Raw genomic sequence first — 18,457 nt, 5'->3', positions numbered from 1 at the left:
CACCTTTTTCCTTTTTTTTTTTTTGATGTTGGTACTTACCTGAACAAATCCTCAGCTGTTTACTTAGCAGAGTCAGATATTCAGTACAATGTGTTCCTAGAACATTTCAGATAACTTAGGTTATATAGTAAAAGTTTAAAACACTAAGATAACTTTTAAAATCTGGATTTGGTTAGAGAAATTAGAAATAAGGAGTATTCTGACAGTTTTTAGAAGCAGAGCCCTAGGATCTATTAGAGCACCACACATATATTCTTATATTTTCCTCCCATGTGCTGACAAACCTTAGTTTCTTTCCAAAATGTATTTAACAACCTAGTTTTTTCATCCTGACTCTTAGATTTATAATTTTTCATGATTTTGGATTATACTTTTAAGTAGTTTCATGTTATTTCATAAACAGGCCCAAGAAAGGTTTAAAACGTAGACATTTTGAGGTCTGTGTGTATGAGAGAAGTTTCAGCTTGACGGTCCGTCCACCTTCAGCTAAAACAGGACCTTTACACCATGTGTCAGAATATCCCAAACGGCCCCTGAAGGGTTTTGAGAAAGCCAAAGCTTGGTTGAAAATATTTTTTCCGTGTAATATCTTGGTAGGAAAACTCAAAGGCCTGTCACAGACTTGCAACAAGATTGAAGAAATGAGATCTTTTCCTTCCTCATATCAGAAAAGGTTTATATTTCAGACCCATTTCCTTAAAAATGTCTGATATCTGAGATGTTTGAGCTATCCTGCTGAGATGAAGATACTAGGTTGGCAGTAGGCCACCAGAGTGACTAATCTGAGACCCCAAGAGCCATACTTGTTCTCTCTTGGTGACAGTTTTTTCCCTTCCCAGGGTTACTCCGTGACAAGCTGGGCTCCTATGATGTGGCATTCTACCTCGCTGGAATCCCTCCCCTTATTGGAGGTGCTGTCCTTTGTTTTATCCCATGGATCCATAGTAAGAAGCAAAGAGAGATCAATAAAACCACTGGAGGAGAAAAGATGGAGAAAATGTTGGAGAACCAGAACTCTCTGTTGTCAAGCTCATCTGGAATCTTTAAGAAGGAATCTGACTCTGTTATTTAATAATGTCTTATATACCTCCACCAGACTGGACTTGCTTTTAGAAGTTTAAGCAAGTTTTCCTTTTATATGAATTGCAAATTTCTTATTTTTTTAATCACATCCTAGGAATAGCACAATAATTGGGAAATAGAACCTTATTACTACAAGAATCATTTTCTGCCACTGAAAGCTGTCCAATATTTCCATGAGTCTGAGGCCGGAGACTCAGACTCAATTTCATGTACAAGAAAACCTGTCTGAAAGTCAAATATTATGAGAATATGAAGCTATCTCAGTAAAAAGTAACTTCAGAAACTGTGAGCGCTATTTAGCTTATACAAATATTTAAAAATACCTCAAGCTGTATTGAAAGGGTTGCAGTTTGGTTAGGACCGGAAATATTGTTTGTTGTCTCACTTGGCGTTTTTAGTTTTGGTATCTTTGTTTTAATTTCTTCTGCTGTTTGGAAACAAAATTTAAGCCTGGATTCTAGATAATATCAGATCTACTTAAATCTCAAGTCTATGTTAAAATTGCTCGCCTGCTCTTAAATAAGCTTTGAAAGTAAGTTATTCTGACTTGCTCCAGTGTCAAGGGACCTTCTTGGAGCAGGTACTGACAAGGTGTTCAGAATCAAGGTGTGAGATGAACAGGATCATGTTCATAAGGGCAGAACAGTTCAGAAATCAGACATTTCTTCCATTTACATTTTTCCCCTTTGGATTTGCAGTGTGTTTTACTCAAGTAGCCAGAAACACCCCAGATTTCTGAATTTGTTTAAATTGTAACAATAAAGTGAAATAGAAGAATTGAAAGATATTCTGGCATTTTAACTTAGAATTTTTCTGACTTCTGATTTGTTGCTCAGTAAGACTTTGTTTAAATATCAGGTCCTAGTGCATGTCATCAAGTTGCAGTTTTAGGCACAAATGGGAAAAAAACATCTTTGTGAAGAAAATATCTATTTCTGATAAAAGAATTGCTCAAATTGGTAAAACTTTCTGACAAAAATTTGCGTTCATATGTACTTATCCTATTGTGTTCCCCTTTAACATTGCCTGTATTTTAAAAAATATTTTTATACACAGACAAAATATAAGAAGGCTATTTGAGTTCTAAAGACTTAAAATTAAAACCGAAGTCATGACGTGACCCATATTCATCTAAAAAACATCAGAACACGTCCCTGAAATTATATTTTAGTACATTTTTCTTTCTTATTTAGGTCTTTAAGTTAATAATGTGCAAAGCATATTTAAATCCTAAATACATATGTATTTTAGATCTTCCTCAAATGTAGCTTGTTCACCTGGGAAAATGCTGTTTTTATAAAGCACCTCCAGGATTCACCTGTTTGTAAAGTCTCTGTGCTGAGAGAAATGAAACCTATTATCTCCCTACTTCTCTTTTCAGCTTCGATCATTTGTGAAAGGCAAAGTCCTTCCATTCCTGTCTCTAGCTGAGGATGGAGATGCCTGGAAAGCATATGGATTTGCAATTGTTGATGGGAAAGGAGGGCAGGCAGGGGGAGGAGCAAAGTGAGGCTGTTAATTAAACATCTAGAAAACCCAATAACTTTTCCTTTTAGTATCAGCTTTCTCATCTGCAACCTTGAAGGTTCAAAGTGTAAATACTAAATATGGAATTTATTTCTAACAGAACTTTAAATAATTTTGATCTTGGAGACACTCTGCAACTTACCTACTTCCGATTCTTCCACATTTCATATTCAGGGGACTTAGATAATTTGTTTTTTGGAAGGTTCTGTTGCATTAAAAAAAAAAATCTATAGTTTGACCATGCTGCCCTTTGATGTTCTTATTTTATTTAAGCTTTTACAAAATGACTTAGAAATGATAATGTAATACATTATTAGTTTCTTCATTTATTCATGCCCAGTTATATAAAACATTATTTCCTCATTATTATCAGTGCTTTTGAAATTAGCAAAACCATACAACTAAGTACAATCATCGAACCTGCCATTATTTTTATTTTTCCTACAGTTTCAGCACAAACTCCTGACTACCTCCCAATTTTACAGAAAGACTAGATCTAAAATAGAAAATTTATTTTGTAAAGACCTCCAAAATGTTTTTCCTTTCAAAATGTTGCTGATTTTAGGGGAAGAAAAGTAATAATCTGAAACTCAAAGACTTGATCTTGCTTATTTTCCATGATAAAAGAGCAACATGACAAGTACTTATAATAAAACTTAGATCTCAGAATATTGTGTTTGTGTATAATATTATACATATGTTAGTTTTCAGTCTAATGGAATGAATCAAACAGGATCTACAACACTGAAAAGGCTCCACTAACATAGACTCTTATGGGGAGTTCTGTGCTGTAATAATATAAAGTTAAAAAGTATGAAAGGTAAGATGCTAAATTCTATAAAATGCATATTTAGTAATATGTTTGATACAAATAGTTATAAACATCTAAAATATATACTAAGAAAATAAAAAATATTAATATTCACAAAGATTTGTTTTAGACCAAGAAATATTACTTTAATATTTCAAAGTAAAGTAAATCTTTCAAAGTAAATCCTTTCTAATTTCTGAACAGAGTGTTACTATTGCAGTAAAGTGACCTGATGGGCCTACATTTTTTTTTGTTCAATCCAAGACACTTGTTTAAAAGAATAGATACAAACTGTCACTTTGCTGTACAGCAGAAATTCACACAATGTTATAATACAAGTTTTTTGTAAATACAATAAAAGTTTTTTGTAAAAAAAATAAAAATAAAATACCTTTGTTTAGCTCACAGGAAACATCCTGACCAGGCCCACCAGTGAATGACTGCAGGGAGGAAGAAATTAACACATCCCCTCCGGAGGCTGAACAGAACCAGGAAATGTTTGACTTTACTCCCTCCCCTTTTAGTATAAAAGAAGCCTGAATTCTAACTCAGGCTCAATGGTTCTTGGGACACGAGTCCACCATCTTCTTGTTTGGCTGGCTTTCTGAATAAAGTTGCTATTCCTTGCCCACTCCCCACCCCCAAAAAGGAATAGATACAGAACTCTACTTTCTCTCCTTGAAGGTTCAAAGTGTAAATACTAAATATGGAATTTATTTCTAACAGAACTTTAAATAATTTTGATCTTGGAGACACTCTGCAACTTACCTACTTCCGATTCTTCCACATTTCATATTCAGGGGACTTAGATAATTTGTTTTTTGGAAGGTTCTGTTGCATTAAAAAAAAAAATCTATAGTTTGACCATGCTGCCCTTTGATGTTCTTATTTTATTTAAGCTTTTACAAAATGACTTAGAAATGATAATGTAATACATTATTAGTTTCTTCATTTATTCATGCCCAGTTATATAAAACATTATTTCCTCATTATTATCAGTGCTTTTGAAATTAGCAAAACCATACAACTAAGTACAATCATCGAACCTGCCATTATTTTTATTTTTCCTACAGTTTCAGCACAAACTCCTGACTACCTCCCAATTTTACAGAAAGACTAGATCTAAAATAGAAAATTTATTTTGTAAAGACCTCCAAAATGTTTTTCCTTTCAAAATGTTGCTGATTTTAGGGGAAGAAAAGTAATAATCTGAAACTCAAAGACTTGATCTTGCTTATTTTCCATGATAAAAGAGCAACATGACAAGTACTTATAATAAAACTTAGATCTCAGAATATTGTGTTTGTGTATAATATTATACATATGTTAGTTTTCAGTCTAATGGAATGAATCAAACAGGATCTACAACACTGAAAAGGCTCCACTAACATAGACTCTTATGGGGAGTTCTGTGCTGTAATAATATAAAGTTAAAAAGTATGAAAGGTAAGATGCTAAATTCTATAAAATGCATATTTAGTAATATGTTTGATACAAATAGTTATAAACATCTAAAATATATACTAAGAAAATAAAAAATATTAATATTCACAAAGATTTGTTTTAGACCAAGAAATATTACTTTAATATTTCAAAGTAAAGTAAATCTTTCAAAGTAAATCCTTTCTAATTTCTGAACAGAGTGTTACTATTGCAGTAAAGTGACCTGATGGGCCTACATTTTTTTTTGTTCAATCCAAGACACTTGTTTAAAAGAATAGATACAAACTGTCACTTTGCTGTACAGCAGAAATTCACACAATGTTATAATACAAGTTTTTTGTAAATACAATAAAAGTTTTTTGTAAAAAAAATAAAAATAAAATACCTTTGTTTAGCTCACAGGAAACATCCTGACCAGGCCCACCAGTGAATGACTGCAGGGAGGAAGAAATTAACACATCCCCTCCGGAGGCTGAACAGAACCAGGAAATGTTTGACTTTACTCCCTCCCCTTTTAGTATAAAAGAAGCCTGAATTCTAACTCAGGCTCAATGGTTCTTGGGACACGAGTCCACCATCTTCTTGTTTGGCTGGCTTTCTGAATAAAGTTGCTATTCCTTGCCCACTCCCCACCCCCAAAAAGGAATAGATACAGAACTCTACTTTCTCATCTCATCCTCCTAATTCTGATAGGACTAAGCGAACTCAAAAGGTTCTGGCATTTGAGGCCAACAATAGCATAAGAAGAGGAGCAACTTTACAGAAAGGCTGGATTGGGTATTGTAACAGATGCCCAAGGATCTTACAGAAACATTCTGGTTAAATTTTATTGCAGTAGACATTGCTGGGATGCATCCATTTAAGTAATAATAAACCACCCAGATTATTGATACTATATTCAAAATTTATAAATCTCTTTGATCACGGTTGTAATGCTTCATCTATAGCCCTACTACAAGATGTGTAATTTACACTGAAAACTGCATAGTGCTTGCATTAAGCTTCAAATTCTATTCATAAATAGAAACAGGACTTCATTTGCATTTCATGATCATGCATTATCTGTTTATACATGTTTGCAGACCCATGGGCTCTGCCCAAGTATGGAAAAAAAAATAATTCTATTAGCTTCAACTTCCCACTTTTAAAGTCAATGTACACTTGGTTGTAAAGTAAACATGTTTACTTCCGGTAATTATACTCCTTTTAACTGCACTTAAGAACATTCTAATTTGTGCTATTGTTATTTGTAAGCTGTCCCATGTCCAGATAACTCTTGATGTTAAATAAGACTGAATAGAAAATGTGGTATGAGATTTGAGGTAGGCAAGCTATAGCATGGGTGCCTCTGAGGACTTCCTGGTGATGGTAAACTTTCAGACCCTTTAGTATGCCTCTTTTTATATTATCTTTATCATTTTTCCCTTTACTTCCCCACATCCTTCAAAAACCTGCTGAAAAGTCCATTAATATCCTTGCTTAGTGCTACTGGTTGCTTAGCTGCACTGCTTACCAGTCCCTATGATTTCAGAGGATGGAACTCCATCCAATTTTGTGTAACCTGGAGAATGGCTTGCTCTTAACTTTCAACTTAGAGTTCTAATGATACACCGAAAAAAATTTTAATTACATGATTAAAACTGGGAGGGGTAATAAGTTTCATATAATTGTCATCTTTTGTGCTAACATATAAAACTTTAAATGTTTAAGGTAAATACTTTGAGAGAAAAGACTGTCAAGTTCTTAATATAAATATTTTCAGAGAGCTCACTTTTTAACTTTGATTTTCATATTCCATTAAAGTTTTGCTAAATCATAGTCCTGAAAGCACATCATGGAGGATGCCTTAGAATGTAGTGGGCCTCTGGGATGCAGTTCCTAATGAACCTGCCTTAGGCTGGGTTACACTTTACAGTGAATGGTATTAAGAGTAACTTCCCAGAGTCTAGAGATACAAGTGAAAAGTATAAGCTAATGAAGTCCGTAGTTTTTAAATATGTGAATAATTTATATAAGTATTTAAAACTCTGTGGGAAATTTCTAACTGAAAACTTCATTGTAGCTGGCAAAAAAGGAGCAAAGAATAATAAGGTGGAGAACAGGCACACACAGCTCCCAGGTTCACTGTAATGGGATAGCCGCAGCCATATTTTATCACTTTATTTGTTGGCAGAGACTAATGCTTTGTTTTATAAATATACTACAAGTGATAGGCTACAGTTTTCAAGAATAAAGGGCCAAATGCCCATAGCTAAATATGAAACCTGCACATAACTTAGAATCATAATTCCTGATAAATACGGATTTTATCAGATAACTCCTTATGACCCATGAAACAATTCACTGTCACATCTTTGAATCACCCAAGCCTTGATATTTGGGACATAGTAGTCTATTTAGCTTGTCCTTTTAAAAATTAATTTTGGGGGACTCCCCTGGCGGTCCGGTGGTTAAGACTCTGCACACCAATGCAGGGGGCGTGGGTTCGATCCCTGGTCAGGAAACTAAGATTGCACATGCCGCCTGGCACGGCCAAAAAAAAAAAATTATTAATTTTTTTTAAAGTAAACATTAATCATCTTGGCCTGTATACATTCAAGGAAATTCTCCATGGTACTATTTTTTTTGACAGATATAAAATAGGAGGCTACCTCACTTATGAAGCAAGCTTTCAATCTTTTATTAGTATGTTGGAAAGACAGTGGGAATGAAATAAAACCTTTCTAAGTGCTCATGACACTCACTTGATGATGGCAGTCCACCTACCTCAGCTTTCAGTGTCTGACTAAAAATCCAGCTTAATTCTTGCCTTGTCAGTGAGTTAATGGTGATTCTGGGATTAAAAGGCAAGGGAATACAAGATGTTAAGGGGGTCGAAATATCGATAAAATTTAAGTGTCTTTCTCTGATAAATGGATTTAAAAGGAACAAAAATGGAGTATTAACTATTGTGGCCTGTGGACAATCTGAAAAAGGAAAAAAGTGAAGAAATTTATAATCTATATATAATAATGAACACTTACTAATATGCTTCACCAGTGGCTTTTCAAATTACACTGGCAGCTTGATGATGAGGTCGTTTTCATCTGTTTTCTTTGGCAGGAAGATGGATGATCACTGACAAAAGATTGTATGCTGTGCTTTAACCTTACAGCTTACATGTTAAACAACTCCTGTAAGAGGCACCCCTTTCCTAGTGGAACAGGGACCGTGGCAATGAATTTTTGTCTTGCTGGAGTTATCGAAAATGCTACCATTGAGTGTGGCAATAGTGTAGGAGTTAACCCACAAGTTCCCAATCTAAAGATGTTTCTAGCCTTTCTATATGGGTGCTGTAAGAATATTTTGGAGTTGAATGTCACTAAGCATGTATGTGATATCACTATCAATATAAAACAACATTTAGAAATCAAATCATATCTGTGACACTATTTTGGAGCCTCTGATATATGATTTTTATTCTTCATCAGATAATACTTTTCAGTATCTGTCAGTTATTAGAAGAGTCCATTTGTTAAATATGTGTGTAAACACATAAACCTTTTCTACTGTTATCTTCACCAAATGTAATCTTCTATAGTATGTTCTAAAATGCTAGACAGTAATGGGTCAACATATCTTTTGTAATTTAGCCTATATTGGAATATTATTTCAGGGACCCAGGGTTTGTTATCAAGAGTGCTGTATTTTGACCTGAGGCTATGAACTGACTGTATTTGGTGCCTTTTTTTCCTACCAGAGAAAGATCAGATCAAGATTGGTGCTAAATTTCATATTCCTTGCAAAATTATTTTTTTCTTTTTAAATATATATGTCAATAAGAAATGTGTAGATCTAGCAGTATTATGCATGTTGCATTTTGTATATATGAGGAGAAAAACCTCCTATAAAACAATTACTAAGTTCAAAATCTACTTAGAGGTATGCAATTTTTGTTAACACAGAAGGCGTTCAGTATGAAAGTCAAAAATGATCACCAAATGAAAACTTAATGATGAACACAGCCCCCCAACATAATGCCTTTAAAGAAAAATCCCTGGTCAATGTTTCTAGCATAGTTAGCTATTCAAAGTATTCTGTGACTCGGAGGGTATATGAAAAAAATGTTATGTATATTTTATTATACATATAGCTATATATACAAAATAGTTTTCTATTGAGCTTGTTTAAGTAGATATTTTAAGCTATTTTTCAGGCTAAGATTAGAGTTTTGGGAGTCATCAATCTTAAAACTTGGACAATGAGTTACTTTTTTAAAAAAATGACACAAAGTATCACTGTTCATCTTTCAGATTTAACATAAAGAAATTAGAAAGGACTGTGTCTGGGTCAGTGTCAGCAAATCTCAGACCTATGATTATCAAGGGCTCTCAGCATCATGGTCGTGGCTGACTGTGTGACACGCACCTAAAACTCTACCCCAAATTCCACGTGGGTCTCTGAATCCTAATGCACCTGTAAGTAGTATTCACAGGAAGTGGGGACCACAGGTTTTTATTTAACCTTGCTGTCTTTATAGACTTTGCCTTAACTCTATTTTGTGAAGATTTTAAAAATATACATTAGGAAAATAATACACACTATCGTTTTCCTAATTAGGAAAACCAGACATTTAGAATCTACTGGAGCGTACTGGATTCTCTGTTAACTAATGATAATTCCATTCTACTGTTAACATTAGTTGTATGTGGAAGGGAGAACGGGGACTTGTTAATCTGAAGTTACAGGGGGAAGATAAATTGGGAGATTGGGATTGACATATCACACTATATATAAAATAGATAACTAATAAGGACCTACTGTACAGCACAGGGAACTCAATACTCTGTAATGACCTATATGGGAAAAGAGTCTAAAAAAAAAGAGTGGATATATGTATACGTATAACTGATTTACTTTGCTGTACAGCAGAAACTAACACAACATCGTAAATCAACTATACTCCAATAAAAATTTTTAAAAAACCTAAATTTAAAATTTTAAAAAAATTTAAAAAAAAACTAAAGGGATGAAATATCCCTTTAGTAATAACTTCTCATGTAATTGTTAAAATATTGTGGTTTGAGAAATGTAAGCTTATAAAGGCATTGCCCAATGCTTGATAAATTTGCATTTTGTTCTCCTACGAGTTTATTTTAGCCTGAAAGTTATAGCTATGACAAACTGAACCCTGCAGTATTACTGAGAGAGAGCTTGGATATTTAAACTATCTCCTAGTATAACATGATATTTTTAATGTCAACTTGTTTTATTTTAATGTTTACCTGGAAAGTAATTTTTAAATTAGTTTGCATATTTTCAAAGTTAGATGTTTTATTTTAGACATCAAAACCAAGTTGTTCCAAGTGCACGCTGCACACTGCAGTGAGTCTGCTTCTCTACCTACCTACACAGGATGCCATTTTTGGCACAGTGGTTGTTTCAATATAGATCACTATGTGAAATGATTATGCTGGGTTTGATCAGTGTGCAGTATTTTAGTACTTGCCTTATGTTTCTTTTTAAAGAGTATGATTTATAACTGATTTTTTTATAACGTGCAATTTAATACAGATAACCGAAACCTTTTTAATGAAAAGTGCTTTGTAATCATTTGGAGGATAAGATCATTTTACTGTGGAACAATGTGATGTTCTCAGTAAATACAATAAAAAACTTTTAGCAAATTTCTATAAGGCTTTGTGATTATATTTATGAAATTCCCTGGGGAGAAGGGGGAAGGAAAAATTACTAAAGAAAAGGAAACAGTCTATGTTGAATAAAAGAGAAATAAGCTGTGTGCTTTTAAAGCTTCCTATATGTATTTCAAGTGTGTTTGGGTATTGTTATTTATCTAGGGCAAAGAACACAGATAGAAATAAACCAAAAGCACCGGATAGTCCAGAAACTATTTATATTTGATACTTTTTTTTTTTTGCAGTTTACTTATATTATTGCTTCTTTTACATACACTGATTAAACTGATTAAATTCAGCTGGTACTAAGTGATCTCCTATTCACTGAAAATTTCAGGGGATGATCAAGAGCCAGGCTGGAACTTTTTAAAAAATCCCCTGCTATTGTGGATTACTCACTTGGAGAAAAACTGGCTGCAGTCAGAAGATGTTTATTATTTGATGAGACCTAACTACAAAGCAAATCACTATTGATGTTTAATGGTGCTAAATAGATTTTATACATCAAACATGAAATTCGCAATATGCGTTGAATATATTAATTATTTATATGCCTGTAAATAGGTACCAGACGTACAGGCCATTGGAGGGCTTTTGAGGGAAATGGAAGAGAATGGATATGACAAATTGTTACTGATCCTAAGCAGGATAAAATTCACTCGCTTTTTTTTGTTAAAATGATAGAAGATTGCTTACTTCGCAAAGTAAACTCATTCCATAGTTGAGCAATTCTTTTTTAAATTTTATTTTTTTATATCGGGGCACGAACCCGTGTCTCCTGCATCGGCAGGCGGACTCTCAACCACTGTGCCACCAGGGAAGCCCCTTCTGCCCATTTTTTGACTGGTTGTTTGATTTTTAAATATTGAGCTGCATAAGCTGTTTGTATATTTTGGATATTAATCCTTTGTCCGTTGACTCGTTTGCAAAAATTTTCTCCCATTCTGAGAGTTGTTTCTTCATCTTGTTTATACTTTGCTTTGCAAAGGCTTTTAAGTTTCACTAGGTCCCATTTGTTTATTTTTGTCTTTATTTCTATTATCTAGGAAGTGGATCAAAAAAAGATCTTGCGTGATTTATGTCAAAGAGTGTTCTTCCTATGTTTTCCTCTAAGAGTTTTATAGTGTAGGTCTCTTAGGCTGTCTTCATTTCATTTCATTCTTTTTTCTTTATTCTGTTCCTCAGCAGTGAATTCCACCATTCTATCTTCCAGATCACTTATCCGTTCTTCTGCCTCAGTTATTCTGCTATTGATTCCTTCTAGTGTATTTTTCATTTCAGTTATTGTATTGTTCATCTCTGTTGGTTTGCTCTTCAATTCTTCTAGGTGTTTATTCTTTAATTCTTCTAGGTCTTTGTTAAACGTTTCTTGCATCTTCTCAATCTTTGCCTCCATTCTTTTTCCAAGGTCCTGGATCATCTTCACTATCATTATTCTGAATTCTTTTTTTGGAAGGTTGCCTATCTCCACTTCATTTAGTTGTTTTTCTGGGGTTTTATCTTGTTCCTTCATGCAGTACAACGTCCTCTGCCTTTTCATGTTGTCTGTCTTTCTGTGAATGTGGTTTTCCTTCCACAGGCTGCAGGATTGTAGTTCTTCTTGTTTCTGCTGTCTGCCCTCTGGTGGATGAGGCTATCTAAGAGGCTTGTGCAAGCTTCCTGATGGGAGGGACTGGTGGTGGGTACAGCTGACTGTTGCTCTGTGGGCAGAACTCAGTAAAACTTTAATCCACTTGTCTGCTGATGGGTGGGGCTGGGTTCCCTCCCTGTTGGTTGTTTGACCTGAGGTGACCCAGCACTGGAGCCTCCAGGCCCTTTGGTGGGGCTAATGGTGGACTCTGGGAGGGCTCACGCCAAGGGGTACTTCCCAGAACTTCTGCTGCCAGTGTCCTTGTCCCTGAAGTGAGCCACAGCCACACCCTGCCTCTGCAAGAGACCCTCCAACACTAGCAGGTAGGTCTGGTTCAGTCTCCCCCAGCGTCACTGCTCCTTCCCCAGGTCCCGATGCACACGCTACTTTGTGTGTGCCCTCCAAGAGTGGAGTCTCTGTTTCCCCCAGTCCTGTCGAAGTCCTGCAATCAAATCCCGCTAGCCTTCAAAGTCTGATTCTCTAGGATTTCCTCCTCCCGTTGCCGGACCCCCAGGTTGGGAAGCCTGACGCGGGGCTTAGAACCTTCACTCCAGTGGGTGGATTTCTGTGCTGTAAGTGTTCTCCAGTCTGTGAGTCACCCATTCAGCAGTTATGGGATTTGATTTTATTGTGATAGCGCCCCTCCTACCATCTCATTGTGGCTTCTCCTTTGTCTTTGGATGTGGGGTGTCTTTTTTGGTGAGTTCCAGTGTCTTCCTGTCAATGACTGTTCAGCAATTAGTTGTGATTCCAGTGCTCTCGCAAGAGGGAGTGAGTGCACATCCTTATACTTTGCCATCTTGAACAAGTCTCTAAAATTTACTCTCTTGAGGAAGTAATTTTTATAGGAAAAAAATAGAATTCTAATGTATACAGAAAACAAAGTTTCTAGAGGTATGACTCAATCAAAGAATTATCATAGTATCAGACTTACTTTCAGGGTTTAAAGTTCTCTTCTCACAGTCTCCTACAGATGAACCTAAATCCTTAAATACAAGAGTCCTTCTTTAAAATCCTCAGGAGTCTTTTCAACTGTGGTAAAATCTACATAACATAAAATTTACCATTTGAACCATTTTAAAGTGTATTGTGGCATTAAGTACATTCACACTACTGGGCAACCATCACTACCATCCATCTCCTGAATGCTTCCATCATCCTATACTGAAACTCTGTACCCATTAAACACTAACTCCCCATTCTTCCCTCCCCTTAGTCCCTGACTACCACCGTTCTACTTTCTGTCTCTATGAATAGACCATGCTAAGTGCTTCATATAGTGGAATCATACAATATTTGTCTACATTTGCATTTCTTATGACTAATTAGTGTAAATATTTTTTCATAAACTTCTCAGCCATGGCATTTCTTCTTTGGGGTATTATCTATTCTTATCCTTTCTCTATTTTTCTGTTGGGGGGTTTATCTTTTTCTTACTGGTTTGCGAGCACTCTTCATATATCATGTGAGACTCTAATTAAAGTGTTGGTAAAAATTTCCCCAGTTTGTCTTTTTACATTGATTTTTTTTTCAAATTAAAGTTTTCACTTTTATAGACTCCCTCATTGCTTATATGTTTAGAAAGGCCTACCCTATTATGTAACTATATTCTTAAAATCCCTTCTAATATCTTTATGGCTTCATTTTTACATTAAATCTCTAAACTCTATGATTTATTTTGAGGTATGGTATGAAGTAGGAATCTACTTCTTTAATGTTTATCCAATTTGATACTAGACATTACTCATTGAACAATCCATCTTCTCCCTCCTCGTCTGACAGTGTCTAATAATTTTCTACTATGAACAAAGACAAAGTTAATAAATACCCTTTTCCTCCTCGTCCCCACCCTTTTCTCCATCACCTTTTTTTAGTAGGTAATCGCTCTCTTAGTGTTTACTCTGCATTGTTCAAAAGAATACTTATAACTCTACTACTTGAATTACTAGCGTTAAGTGATAACTTTGACCCCTAGTTATTGAAGATGAAGAAATCAGTATACTTCTACCCCTCTCCACCCTTTGCTTCCCACCTTTCATTAGTGATATAACTAATTTAATGATATAACTAATTTTTGATATAATTTCTACATTATCAGGGCTAACAACATTTATATTCTGTTCTGTCACCAAAATCCCCACATTTGTCCTAGTCGTACAGTTCATGTCAGTAATCATTGCCAATTCCTTTGCAGTTGTTTTTCCACTCATCTCTTGGTTGGCTGAATCTTCTAACAGATTTCTCCAACAGGGTCAAGGAAATAACATTCCCTGTGTCCTTTCATGTTCAGACTATTTGTCTTTTGCTTCTATACCTCACAGAGAGTTTGGCTCATGCCTTCTTTCCTTTGAGATATTGTAGGCATTGCTTCAGAATCTTTGAGGATTGAAGTTTGCTATGAAAAAAGACTGAGGCCAACCTTTGGATTCCCTCCGCTACATCATGCCAAGAAAGCTCCAGCATCTCAACCTCCTTAACTGTAGACCACCACTGCCTCCAAATTTTAGTCAACCAAGTAAGCTGTTACAGCCAACTCCAGCTGCACGATCTAACCCTCTGAATTCACAATATCCAGTAAAGTGTACCCATATCAATGAATTCAGCTGGATCTAATGTTATATTCTGCTCTCCTTGCTCTAATACCCTGAGCATCTACTCCTACATACTCACCAGGTTTCTGCTAATATATATTAATGAAGTACTGCAATTCTTTTGGTGTGCAAGCTATGTCCTCCTGGATCACAGTGTGTACCTGTCCCCCTGAATCCTGTTGAGATTTGGTCTTTGTTATGGGCCTAGTGGCAACAGAGAACGGTAATGGTTGTCATGGGCCTTAAGGAGAATGGCATTTCTTACGAGGCATCTGTCCCGGGTGACATTATCACAGTTTTTAGACAAAGACTAGTCTCTTTAGATACTAGAGAGCAAGCAACTTTCATTGGTAAGGGAAGCTCTGCCACCTAGCAATGACAATCCTTTATCACTGTATGCCTATAAATTTTTAAATGCTTTGAAGCTTACGAACAAAGGTAGTACCCCTGAATTTCTTACCACATGTGAACTTTTACTATGAAGCATCTAGAATCCTTATAGCATACAACAGAAATGTCACTAACTTCTGTTGCCCCTGGCCATTCAGAGAATACTATTTGCGAAGCTTTGAGGCAGAAAGTTTACATGAGTAGTTTTCAGTTGAAGTCTTATTGCACCCAGAGGGTACTCTGGAAATCTGTGAGGGTGTCATAGTAACTGGGAGTTGCTACTAGCATTTAGTGGGCAGGGGTCAGAGATGCTAGACATCCTACAATGTGTGGGATGGGATAGTCCCACACACTGTCCAACTTTTAAATGTCCTGTTAAATATTCATTGAGTGAAAAGAGCTTGCTTTTAATTATCTGAGCCTAGACTCTAAACCTCTTGTACATATAAACATAAATTTTTTTGCATAGTTCCAATAAACACCAAATTTTCCAAAAACACAAACTATCATGTAACTCAAGGGAAGACTGCATTTTGTTTTAGTTTGAACTCTACCATGAGTGGGTCTCCATTTTGGAAAATCATCAAGGGAATGCCACTCGTGGTATTTGAGTAGTCGATACTCATCTAATACAGCTTAGGTCTGTATTTGTAATGTGGCATTCACAGCAATTTGATCTATAAGAATATACTTATTTAGTCATTTCATTAATTATAGAGAAAAATTATCAATATTCAGCTGAATATTTCAAGTTGGGTTTTATATCTTTGCCCACAAATGAACGGTTGCCATATGCCCATTTTGTTAACATGTTTTTCTCTAATGAAGCAATGAAACCATCAAGATTAAGTGACCACTTTACAAGGAAACATGGTGAAAAGTTGGCAACGATAATAGCATTCTTGTGAGATAAAGCATTCTGAAAAGTCTGAAAACCGTCTTACTATTTACTGGAATGTTTAACAAATTTTTCCTAAACCGGAAAGATGGTTTTATTGTTTCTTTCAGAATAGCACAAATGATTGCAAAATGTGGTAAGCTTCATGACATTGGTCTTGGCAATGATTTCATGGATATAACACCAAAAGCACAGGAAACAAGAACAAAAATAAGTGCAACTACATCAAACTAAAAAGCTTCCACACAGCAAAGGAAACAATCATCTCAATGAAAAGGTAACCTATAGAATGGGAGAAAATATTTGCAAACCATATATGTGACAAGGGGTTAATCTCCAAATTATATAAGAAACTTCTACAACTCCACAGTGGAAAAAAAAAATGAATGCCACACTTTAAAAATAGTGCAAGGGGGCTTCCCTGGTGGCACAGTGGTTGAGAATCTGCTTGCCAATGCAGGGGACATGGGTTCGAGCCCTGGTCTGGGAGGATCCCACATGCCGCGGAGCAACTGGGCCCGTGAGCCACAACTACTGAGCCTGCGCTCTAGAGCCCGTGTGCCTAGAGCCCATGCTCCACAAGAGAAGCCACCGCAATGAGAAGCCCGCGCAACGCAACGAAGAGTAGCCCCTGCTTGCCACAACTAGAGAAAACCCACAGGCAGCAACGAAGACCCAACACAGCCAAAAATGAATAAATAAATTTATTAAGAAAAAATGGCTATACCTTGTATCTCCCAGTTGCTACAGTAATAATGATGATACTCTAACAGTGATGACAGCAATAATGAAAATGATAGCAGCAAAAAAACAAAGGAGAAGTCCCTTTCCTCCTACAATGTCCCTCCAGCGCCCTTTACTGAGAATTTCAGCACTGTGCCCCCTGTAAAAGAGAAATGCTTAATGGTCCAATCCATTATTGCAGAGCAGGTACTTAAGGGTGAATATGGTGCTAAGAGGCAATCAATCGATAACCAGCTGACAGGATGCTAAAAGCTACCAATAATTGCTCATTTGAACCTTTCTGACCAGCAGGAAAAAACTTCCTTTTATGATTCAATATTGAGAAACTGAGATGGTCAGTGCATGTTGTGGGTCACCCTTGATCTGACAGCTACAGATGCAACACTCTCTAAGAATTTGTGGACAAAGTCAGAAAATGTCACCCCGAAAATGGAAGGGGGAAAATCACATTTTGAAACTAATAAGAACCACCTTTAAATGGACAGAGGTAGCTATCTGTGGAAATCTTCTGAGAAAATAACATACTAAAGTAATGATTTATAAAGATACTGCTGATAATAAAAGTAGGTGCTATCTAAATCTTCACACAGGCTAGGTCATCTCCCTAAAAGGAAAGACAGAAATTTAGAAATCATAACAATGAGAGATAAACTGATGGGAAGACTGTAATTCAGAAGTCAAGGATATTTTCAAAAAGAGCAATAGATGGTAAGCATTTGTCAGTATATGCCCAGCACTTCTAGGGTTCTGATTTTGCTAATATAGCCCCCAAATTAACCTGACAGTGGGAAAGGACAGTTTATCTGATTCTACAGTTTTAAGGACATATATAATTCCTTCTGCTTAAATTTTTGCTTTAATAGAGAACCTTCAAATATAGTGGTCATGAAACTTTTTCTGTAAAGGGCCAGGCGGTAAATACTTCAGACTTTGCGGTCCATGAGGTCTCTGTCACAACTACTCAACTGTCACTGTAGTGCAAAATTAGCCATAGATAATGTGTAAATGAATATGCGTGGCTGTGTTCTAATAAATCTTTATTTACAAAAACAGAATGTATCCAGATATGGCCTGTGGGCTTTAGTTTGTTGACCCTTGTTTAATCTATCATTTGACTTCCAGACTGGTCCTGCTCACTGGGGAGGAGTGCCTAGATCTAGGGAATACTAGATACAGAGCAGGTCACTCTGTTTGTAAATTATCATCTTGTGGTCTGCTCATATCAGTTAGTTTTCTGGGACCTGATCAGTTCTAGATGAACTAATAATTGAGTTCCTAACCTTGGAAAGTTGAGCTCTGAAGAGACTTGACCTTGGGGTCTAGCCTGAGTAGCTGATCTATCTCACTTATTCATCATTCTCTCTTTTCACCATCTCTAAATGGCGACATCAATATAATTTTAACAGGTTAATAATACTATTAAACAAACAGGGCTTTTTTAGGTTTAATAATCACAGTCTACATTTAAAATAGTTGCATATAAGAGAAATATGCAGTTTTAAAGATTAACTCAGCTATTATCATGAAGAGTTTAATGCATGACTGCATTAAAAACACAAAACAATACTGTGATGGATTCTATCCTAGTCGGCTCAGGCTGCCATAACAAAATGCCTTAGAATGGGTGGCTTAAACAACAGGAATTTACTTTTCACAGTCCTGGAG

The 18,457-nt window shown here is 35.8% G+C and overlaps 1 protein-coding gene across 2 annotated transcripts in view; it reads left to right on the top strand.

Annotated features, from left to right (window-relative positions):
• SLC16A10 (solute carrier family 16 member 10) overlaps positions 1-4,896 on the top strand; it is a 133,407-nt gene extending 128,511 nt beyond the window's left edge. The window contains exons 6-7 of one of the 2 annotated variants that reach the window (XR_003002693.1): positions 840-2,668; positions 4,106-4,896. Coding sequence is in view for 1 of the 2 variants with exons in the window: in XM_024740948.1 (XP_024596716.1) it covers positions 840-1,072 (233 nt within the window). In the remaining variant the exon portion in view is untranslated. Of the gene's footprint in view, positions 1-839; positions 3,460-4,105 lie in introns of those variants that run through there. The other variant, XM_024740948.1, reaches the window with a different exon arrangement.
• The last annotated feature ends 13,561 nt before the right edge of the window (positions 4,897-18,457 follow it).

This window comes from Neophocaena asiaeorientalis, unplaced genomic scaffold (genome assembly GCF_003031525.2).
Source record: "Neophocaena asiaeorientalis asiaeorientalis breed wild unplaced genomic scaffold, Neophocaena_asiaeorientalis_V1.1 scaffold203, whole genome shotgun sequence".
NCBI lineage: Eukaryota > Metazoa > Chordata > Mammalia > Artiodactyla > Phocoenidae > Neophocaena > Neophocaena asiaeorientalis.
Note: the sequence above shows the minus strand (reverse complement) of the source record. Positions and strands in the feature narration are given on the sequence as shown.